The following is a 10,248-nucleotide window of genomic DNA, read 5'->3' as shown; positions in this document are numbered from 1 at the left end:
TGATTGGACTGGTGACACCATAAATCATAAGTCCACCACAAGATTTTGTATGTTTCTTGGAAGAGTAAGAAACATGGCATTGTCTTCTTCTATAGAAGTTGTGTATCGTGTTATGATATCCACTATTGCTGAAATAATTTGGTTACATTGGCTTTTGTCTGATATGGATATCTCTCTTTCTAAGTCAACTCCGATGCATTGCGATAACAATAATGCTATTCAAATTGCTCATAACATAGTTTTTCATGAACGCATCAAAGCCCATTAAGATTGATTGTCATCTTACTCGTCATCATGTTCAACATGAAACTATTACTCTATCGTTTGTCTCTTCTTTCTTACAAATTGTTGATTTGTTCACAAAGATGGATTCCATTAAACATTTTCATTTAATTGACAAACTCTTGATGCTCCATGTTAATGCATCATCAGTTTGATGAGAGATGTTAGATAATATTATTATATATTAGAAGTAAGAGAATTTTAGACATTTCTATTCTCTTGTATATATATTTATTGTAACTCTATTAACTTAAATTTTTGTTTATTCTATGTTATGAAACTCTAGATAGGTTGTTTATCTTCTTCTTCCTTCTTTTTATGTTTGTCATTATTAATACATTGCTCACAGGACATGTTTTAGTTCTAAACTTACAAGAGGGCGATGGCAAACATTACAACTTCAGATAAATAAGTTGTTTGATTTATTAGTTATGTCTATAATGAGTTGGACAATTAACATGAGTACTTTTGTATGTAACATTTCTCCAATAACTCAAACTTGGTTAACAAATATGACAAATGATAAGTAGATATATGTGAGATTAACATCTCAAATGACCCATTAACACTTATTTCAACCATATTTGTTAAGTCTTTTTATTACTTTTAGCTACAACCAACTTTGTCATGGATCTAATTCTCTATTTTAAAACTAATTTAGGATAGTAATTCATCTAAAAACTAAATTGTCTTTATTTATTTATTTGAGATTAAAAATTAGGTTTTTTTATTAGATTATCCCCTTTTTTTTTTTAATACCAATCTACCCTACTTTGAAATTAATATACCAATCTGCCCTACTTTTTTGCCCCAGATGCAAGTCGCATCCTGGGGCTGCGACCTCTTGAAAGGCAAAAATTTCAACTGCAACACATGGTCGCATCCTGGGGATGCGACCTCCCACTTGGGAAGTTTTTTTTTTTTTTTTTTGAATTTTTGGGGGATAAAATAGGGGGGCGCAAAGTATAGCAGATTGGGCATCTAAAAACTAAATTGTCTTTATTTATTTATTTGAGATTAAAAATTAGGTTTTTTTATTAGATTATCCCCTTTTTTTTTTTAATACCAATCTACCCTACTTTGAAATTAATATACCAATCTGCCCTACTTTTTTGCCCCAGATGCAAGTCGCATCCTGGGGCTGCGACCTTCTTGAAAGGAAAAATTTCAACTGCAACACATGGTCGCATCCTGGGGATGCGACCTCCCACTTGGGAAGTTTTTTTTTTTTTTTTGAATTTTTGGTGGATAAAATAGGAGGTCGCAAAGTATGGCAGATTGGTATATTAATTTCAAAGTGGGGTAGATTGGTATTAAAAAAAAAGGGATAATCTAATAAAAAATCCTAAAAATTACTTTGACTTTTTTTAGAATCAAATTAGATTTTATGATTTTTTCTGAAGATTAAAATGAATCTTCATTTTAAAAATAATTCAATTAAAATATATTTTTGTTATTATAAAATTAAATATTAAATTGAGAAATTTGAGTCACCATTCAACTCTATTGTTGGTCTTGTTCAACTACAACTATTCATTTTAGTGTGGTAAACAACAATAAAATATAATACTTTTTTACCACAATTATAGTAAAATATACTTTATATTTAAAAAAAGTATAATATAATTTATTTATTTACTAAATGAAAAAGATAAACCAAGATAAACTTTTTTATTTTTGACTAAACCAAGAAACCTTAATAAAGACAAATGTTGGGTTTAGATATTTTATAGCAATTTCGACATCCATTCATCCCGGCACAAATTACCGAAATTGCCACTGAGCTTAAACTTTTCCTACAGCTATTTTCATTTCATGAGAACTAACCATTTAACGCGCTAAAATGGTCGTTTATAAAAGACGCTTTCTATTGTGCGAGAGCAAGTACCGTTAATGATTGCACGTTGTTTTCCACGCTCTTAATCTGCGATTGTAGATAAAAAAAACCTGTGGAGAATATCCTCTGACTCTCGCTTATAGCTTGCTCTGCTTATTCACGTCACTGACCGTTTTAAAAAAACACGCAAAAAAAAAAAAACTGATTCATTTTCTCGCCATTTTCCCTCTTTCCAAACACAGAAATTGAATCCTTCGGTAAAACGATTCTCTCTATTTTTTTTCTTCGCATTATCTGATTATTATTTTTTGTTAATATGAAAAACAAAAATGCAGTTATATAGTGTTGAGCTTTTTTGTGATTAATTTTCTTTTTAACTCTTTTAGCATTTGTTTCAGAAATGCATTGAGAAACGGTTCTGTATAAATTTTTTGATTGGAAGAAAAAATGGATATAGCTTTTAGCTTACCACAGTTGAAAGTAGCTTTCAATGGTTTCGGTTGTGAATTTATTGGTAATTCGAGGAATATTTTGAAAGCTCGTTTTAGTAGGAGTAATTCAAGAGTTTCGAATTTGAATTCGAGTTTATGGTCTAAGAGTGATAAATTTTTTAGGGGAAATAGGGAAATTTGGTTAAAGTGTAAGGGGAATGATTCTTTTGGATATGACAATGGAAATGGTAGAAATGTTGATAATTTGAAAGGTGTGAATGAGGATTATTCTGATTTGGTGTCGATTTCGGGTGCTGAATTGGGGGAAGAAGGGGAGAAGAAAGAAGTAGAAGTACAAAGTGTGGATGAATTGAAAGAATTGTTGCAAAAGGCTTTGAAAGAATTAGAAGCTGCTAGAGTAAATAGTGTTGTGTTTGAGGAAAAGGTTAAGAAGATATCGGAGAATGCGATATCTTTGCAAGATGAAGCGTCGAGAGCTTGGAACGATGTTAATTCTACCCTTGATATTATCCAGGAAATTGTGAGTGAAGAGTTCATTGCCAAAGAAGCTGTTCAAAATGCAACAATGGCTCTTTCTTTAGCTGAGGCAAGGTTACAAGTAGCCGTTGAATCTTTGGAGATTGCAAATGAAGATTATAGTTCCATTCGAGGTTCTAACGAGAGTGATGGTGGTAAAGGTATAGTGCATGAGGAGAAAGAGCTTACGGTTGCTCAGGAAGATATCAAGGAATGTCAGACAAATTTGGCGTGTTGTGAGGCGGAGTTGAGGCGCTTGCAAAGTAGAAAAGAGGAATTGCAGAATGAAGTGAATAAGTTGCATGGAATTGCAGAAAAAGCACAGTTGAATGCGGTGAAAGCGGAGGAGGATGTCACTGATATAATGCATTTAGCCGAGCAAGCCGTTGCTTTTGAACTCGAGGCTGCACAGCGTGTTAATGATGCAGAGATTTCATTTCTGAGAGCTGACAAGTCTGTCACTAGCGTTAATGAGGATACTGCAAACACTCTACAAGTACAAGATGGTGTAGCTCTCCCTGAGGAGGAGATATTGGTTCAACATTTTTCCAGTGACGATGCTGTTAAACAAGAGCTCAGGTTCTCAAGTAATGACGAGTCTTTGCTTGCCACGGAATCACTAGATAATAAAACCAGCCAAATCATGGAAGACATAACTCAATCTGATTATCTGAATGATCATGATAACGGACAATTAAGCTTAGACTCTTCTAAAGAAGCTGAACTTGAAGTAGAGAAGTCAAAGAATGTAGTTCAAACAAAAAAACAGGAAACACAGAAAGATTTGACCAGAGATAATTCACCATCTGCTCCCAAGACATCATTGAAGAAGTCTTCCCGATTTTTTCCTGCATCATTTTTCTCTTCTAGTACAGATGAGACTGATTACTCACCAGCATCAGTTTTCAACGGTCTTGTGGAATCTGCACAGAAGCAATTGCCCAAGCTGGTTGTCGGGTTATTGTTAATTGGAGCAGGGTATGTATGATCTTTCTTTATCTCAGCTCGTTTTCTTGCTTCTTCCTTTTGTTGGAGCATTGCAGAAACAATTTTTTATGGAAGTATATATAAATCAATGGCTGGCCTAGAATATGTAATGTACAGGAGTAATGTATATGAAATATTAAGGTTAGAATTTTTAGCTTTTTGTGCAACAAGATAGAAAAGTATCAAGGCTAAAATATTCACTGGTGTGTTTAAAAATTGATGATGAAATAAAATTTCTGCTGTTTGGGATGAGATTTATGCCTTTCATGTGTTTCCTTCATTTAAGTTGTTTTGTCCTCTCTGAATAAGACAATATTATGCTTTGTCATTACGTTAATTACATAAAAAGATCTATATGAAGGTTTTGCTCTGTTTTACCAGAAGTAGTCAACTTTTATTTCAGGGTTACCTTCTATGCCAACAGAGCAGAGAAGACTGCTCAGCTGCTTCAGCAGCCAGAAGTCATTGCAACCACAGTTGAAGAAGTTTCCTCAAGTTCAAGGCCTCTGGTTAGACAACTTCAGGAACTCCCCAACAGAATTAAGAAAGTTATTGCATTGTTACCTAATCAAGAGGTCTGGTCTTATTCATTTCCACATCAATTTTCATGCTCAGTTCAATAGGTTTCATCTGACTCTGCATGGTATCTATTGTAGGTGAACGACGAGGAAGCCTCCCTCTTTGACATGCTCTGGCTATTACTTGCAAGTGTTATATTTGTGCCGTTATTTCAAAAAATTCCTGGAGGTAAATTGGTTGCTATGTTTTTTTAATGCTGGATTTGCAAAGTATGACAAAGTTGTTTGTCTAGATGTTTTTCTTCAATGTGAATTTGATTAGGCTACAAACTTTATACATTGCCATATGAAGCTTTAGTGTGTAGATTGTCTCTTCTGATTCTTTTAGCTCACGTTTCTTTTTCTTATTCATTGGTTGTATGTTTGATTGGGAATTTGTGACAATAAATGGAGCTGTAAATGATCAAAACAAATTTGGTTATTTGAATTGAAAGTATTGCTCTCGTGTATTTGAAACATCTTTTTAAAAGTCATAATCTGATAAAATTAATTGTCTGACATTCATATATTGTTTCACTGGTTATGTGTCCTTTATCTGCAACAACGTTTAGGCAGTCCTGTTCTTGGTTACTTGGCTGCTGGGATCTTGATTGGGCCTTATGGACTCTCCATCATTCGCAATGTTCATGGGACAAAAGCAATAGCTGAATTTGGAGTTGTTTTCCTGTTATTTAATATTGGCCTGGAGGTGGAGCTTCACATAAGATCTTGCTGTACCCTAACTTCGATTATCTCCTTACTGAAAAATAAACTGAAGCTCTTAACTGTTTTTTCTAGCTCTCTGTCGAAAGGCTTAGTTCAATGAAGAAATATGTCTTTGGATTAGGCTCTGCTCAGGTGATTGCAGAACTCCATTTTTTACCTTTGTAGTAAGAATATAAGAAAACTATGTTGCAATATATTGATTCTATCTAAGAGTAATTTAGATTATTTGTTTGAATTGATCTCCTCATCTCCTTACATATCATGGTTTGTTCCTAATTTGATTAAGAGTCTAATATTAATATAAATAAGGATTAGTGCTTTGTCTTATGTAACAACATCCAATATGTTATTCTCATTATACCAATATAAGTTTATCGATGAGTATTCCCTTTCCTCCCTCCATGCATAAACGGCTAAACCTGAAAACTTCAAAACTTTTTATACTCTTAACCTCATGATATTCCATTTATAAACTAGTAATTTACAAGCCAACAGTTCTTAGCATGTATGAATAAATGTAGGTTTTGTTGACTGCCGTAGTTATTGGGTTGGTGGCTCATTATATTTGTGGTCAAGCTGGCCCTGCTGCTATTGTAATTGGGAACGGCCTGGCATTATCATCGACTGCTGTTGTTCTGCAGGTAAATAACCTGCGTACTGTTTGCTTTTAAATTCTTGCTCTGTGGTATATGTTCAAACAGTCTAGTTAGTTTAACCATTCCAGCTTTATGCCTCTGTTTAATGTATGTTCTGAGATTGTGATATGATATCTACCTTTTTTAAAAGCATTAATTAATAAATTATATATTATGGTTGTCTTTATTTGATGAAGCTTGAACTATATACTCTATAGCTATAATGTTAGTCCACCTTCAAAAGAATCTCGTGTCACAATTTTAAATATTTAGATAGCAATCGAGACTTTGTTCTTTCTATAATATATACTTCTATTTTCATGTATGCTGAGTCCTCCATGTTGCAATATTTCAAGTGAACTTGTTTTACAGGTGTTACAGGAGAGAGGAGAGAGCACATCACGGCATGGACGAGCTACATTTTCCGTTTTACTTTTTCAGGTTTCTTCGTACCTTACCCATCTATCTTGAAAGTAGAAACTGAAGGATTTTATTGTAAAATAGTATTATGTAATATAAGAATGCTTGTGATATATAGTTGATTAGACTTTGTCTTATGTGAGACATCTTGCTTTTTTGTTCTTGTTTTGGAAAAATACTGCAACTCCTCAGATAATCTGGGAAGCTTGTAAAGATAAGTAACAAAATAGAGTACTCACACATAAGGATAGAATACTAACTTATCCTAATTTGAACTGAATAACCCCTATCATTTGACAGATTTCAAAAAGCGTTGTCCTAGTAATTAAGGGTGAAACTCTAAACAAAATTCTGTTGTTACCTATATGGCTTTTAGCTGTGCAAGTCAATATATGTGCCATAAGCACCTTATTTAGTAAGTTATTGTGTATCGATCCTCAAGTGGCATTTTTTCTGTATGTTTTTGCTCTATCTTGTTGATTTCATGTCAACTTGTTGTTTTGACATTGATTGTTTTTATCCCTTAACTGCCTTTGGTACTGCAATATTTCAACCGTAATTGACTATTTTTTCTTTGTTTCTGCACAGGATTTGGCTGTTGTTGTCTTGCTAATACTTATACCTCTCATTTCACCTAATTCTTCCAAAGGAGGGGTAACACTTTCTAGCCTTTCTTGTCTTAAAAATACTTCAACAGATGATTTAATGAAGTTTAGAAAATGGCTACTTAAAGTTGTATGAACTCCTGTGTAGCATGAGAAAGTGTATAAAAAGGGTATTCTATATTGTTCAGAGAACTTGCATCTGATTGGATAATTTAGTTTTTATTTTCTTTTTTACATATGCATTAACAGGGTCAGGACACAGTTCACTCTTTCTAACTGATGTTGGTTCATGTTAAATGCTTGATTGGAAGCCATTGACTTTGCCTTCTGTTATGGCCATCACCGTTGTTGCTACCATGTATACTGCAGTTTCTGCCAATATTATCTTCCTGTGAAATATTAATCTCTGTTTTCAGGTTGGCTTTCAAGCCATTGCTGAAGCTCTTGGTTTGGCTGCTGTTAAGGCTGCAGTTTCCATCACTGCCATAATTGCAGGTGGACGATTGGTAAGTTATATTCACTATTCAAAGCCGAGGTGTGGGAAGTGTGATTTCTAATTATTAAATTATACTCTGAATCTGGATGGTGATGTTGAATAATATCTGCTTGAAAGGCTTTATTTACATTCTTTACTCAGTACATATTTTTATAGTAATCTTTATGAGTATTTTGTTTACTTCATCCTTTAAGTTTGTAGAGAACATAAGTTATCAATTCTACTGTCTGACATGATATATATTACATATGATCCTTTGAAGCACTCAATATGTTGACATCTAAAGGTTGATAAGGAGAAGTTTTGGTATAAATTACTGACTGGATGCTGCAGGTTACTTTGTATATTTTACAATGACTGGTAATATGGTGTTGTGAAAATTTAAGTATGTTATTTATCATCGGGGTGAAATTTTAGACGAGTTTTGTACTGTTGTGGCTACACATTTACATGAGGTTTTGGTTGATGTTTCTAGGCTTAGCGGGGTTAATTAATTGTAGCAGTCATTTTGCATATTTAATATTAAGTGTATCGACATCCTGATTCTGAAACATATTATAAAGAATTTTTCAAAAGGTAAGCTCCATACTTCTGGCCTTGCATTCATTATAAAGACATCTTATAATGCTTCTTTGTCACAGAAATGATTTTTGGAATGTGATTCTACTCTCTTTTTTCCAGCTCCTTCGACCTATATATAAGCAGATTGCAGAAAATCAGAATGCAGAAATATTTTCTGCCAATACACTCTTTGTTGTTCTTGGGACTAGCCTTCTCACAGCCAGGGTAAGTGTGAATCGCTGCTTTTCCTTTTTCTCTTTGATTGGGTTTTTGGACCAAGCCCGAGGTTTGGTAAATTGGCAGTTTGTTTTGAATTATTGTTGTGACCAATGAAGTGATAATTTGTCTGTATTAAGCTAGCCTTACTTTTTGACATTCTTTCAATGTAAATTTTATTTGAAACAGGCAGGCCTTTCCATGGCTTTGGGAGCATTTTTGGCTGGTTTACTACTGGCAGAAACTGAATTTTCCTTACAGGTCGAATCTGATATTGCTCCATATCGTGGCCTTCTATTGGGCCTCTTCTTTATGACGGTGGGTGCTTGATAATCAAATTCAAAAGTTAATTAATTGTATTGTTTATTTATCCATGCATGATGCATCATCTACTTTATACTCTATGAAACTTCTGGTCAATTACTTGTAATGAAATAACTCTTATATGAATCTTGCCTTTTCAAAAATGAAACTGTTCTATGAATCTCCTACAGAATGACTGACTTGAGGTTTGTGATCTTTTGAACAAGTCAGTGTTAGCATGTGTAATTAATGGAAATAAATTTCTGTGACTTTTCAGGTTGGAATGTCAATTGATCCAAAACTTCTTCTTTCAAACTTTCCAGTCATCATAGGGTCATTGGGACTCTTGATATGTGGCAAGACTCTCTTGGTTACTTTGATTGGCAAAATTTTTGGTATTTCACTCATAGCTGCTGTTAGAGTTGGGCTTCTTCTTGCTCCTGGGGGAGAATTTGCATTTGTTGCTTTTGGTGAAGCTGTTAATCAGGTTTTTGTCCTTCAAAACCATTTCTCGTGCGATGAGTCGGGATAGTAAAAAATTATCTGCAATATATACTTGTATTCATTTGGAATAAGTCATTATGCTTTTGTTAGAGTCTAGTAATATGCTTCTGTGATGTTTTTAACTTAAGATTCTTATGGAGGTTTATGTCTCTGTCATCTTTCTCCCAAAATAAACTAATAAGTGGATATATTATTTGTTCTTACTGGACAAGTCTTGATAAAATAAGGTTGTTTCTCGTTGTTATTCTGATATTTTATGATATAACCATAGTTTTGAGATGAAATATCATCTGTTCTTGCATTGCCCTGAAATATCTGTACTAAGTTATTTCATTTAAGGTCAAGAGGGCTTGAATACATATCTCAGGCCTTGATGTGCCGCTATTCTTGCTTGAAAGTGATTTTTGAAGGAGTATAGGGTTTTAAAACTGTGTCCCGTATTTCAATTACATGGACTGCTTGGATGGAGTGGAACTCAAGGCTTTCCTGAAATCATAGAACAGTAGCACCTCTTTTATTTTGTACAACCATAGATCATGATTTTCTTCAGGGTTCAACTCAATGGGATATTTATGTAAATTCCACTAGTGTATATTTTAGGGAGATTGTGTAGCTTTGCTTGTTTAGTTCTTTTTTCTAAGTTTCTCCCATGTAATTTTGTTTTTTCAAATTATGTTAATGTTGCCTTATAGTTTCTGTTGATTTCTTATCCTCTATTTCTGGGTAGTTTCCTTTCTCTTGATGAATTCTTTTTTATCTTGGAAAAAAGAAAAGTTGAAATTTAATCTGCTAATTGACACATCTGTAGGGTATAATGTCTCCTCAGTTGTCCTCTTTGCTGTTTCTTGTTGTGGGCATTTCGATGGCCCTTACGCCATGGCTGGCTGCAGGAGGCCAGCTGATTGCTTCCCGTTTTGAGCTACATGATGTTCGAAGCTTATTACCTGTAGAAAGTGAGGTGAGATTACTTTCATTATTGGCTGACAAGGACTTCTATTAATTGCAAATCGTTGTGAAATTTATAGCTTTTGCACGACCAACTGTTGGCTTTCATGCAGATGAACTAAAAAACTGTCTTTTTTATCTTACAACTTGTTGAATATAAAGAGTATTGAGAGACATATTGAATAACCCGTGTGTTTCAACTACAC

The 10,248-nt window shown here is 33.9% G+C and overlaps 1 protein-coding gene across 1 annotated transcript in view; it reads left to right on the top strand.

The window, feature by feature from the left end:
- Positions 1–2,197: 2,197 nt before the first annotated feature.
- Positions 2,198–10,248, top strand: part of LOC101490668 (K(+) efflux antiporter 2, chloroplastic-like) — a 15,926-nt gene continuing 7,875 nt past the window's right edge. The window contains exons 1-14 of the mRNA XM_004510762.4: positions 2,198–2,376; positions 2,518–4,065; positions 4,478–4,649; positions 4,731–4,821; positions 5,204–5,340; positions 5,430–5,489; positions 5,879–5,998; positions 6,365–6,433; positions 7,001–7,066; positions 7,434–7,523; positions 8,195–8,299; positions 8,480–8,608; positions 8,871–9,080; positions 9,906–10,055. Coding sequence (XP_004510819.1) covers positions 2,567–4,065; positions 4,478–4,649; positions 4,731–4,821; positions 5,204–5,340; positions 5,430–5,489; positions 5,879–5,998; positions 6,365–6,433; positions 7,001–7,066; positions 7,434–7,523; positions 8,195–8,299; positions 8,480–8,608; positions 8,871–9,080; positions 9,906–10,055 — 2,898 coding nt within the window. The 5' untranslated portion in view covers positions 2,198–2,376; positions 2,518–2,566. The remainder of the gene's footprint in view (positions 2,377–2,517; positions 4,066–4,477; positions 4,650–4,730; positions 4,822–5,203; positions 5,341–5,429; positions 5,490–5,878; positions 5,999–6,364; positions 6,434–7,000; positions 7,067–7,433; positions 7,524–8,194; positions 8,300–8,479; positions 8,609–8,870; positions 9,081–9,905; positions 10,056–10,248) is intronic.

The sequence above is a fragment of the Cicer arietinum genome, chromosome 7 (genome assembly GCF_000331145.2).
Source record: "Cicer arietinum cultivar CDC Frontier isolate Library 1 chromosome 7, Cicar.CDCFrontier_v2.0, whole genome shotgun sequence".
NCBI lineage: Eukaryota > Viridiplantae > Streptophyta > Magnoliopsida > Fabales > Fabaceae > Cicer > Cicer arietinum.
Note: the sequence above shows the minus strand (reverse complement) of the source record. Positions and strands in the feature narration are given on the sequence as shown.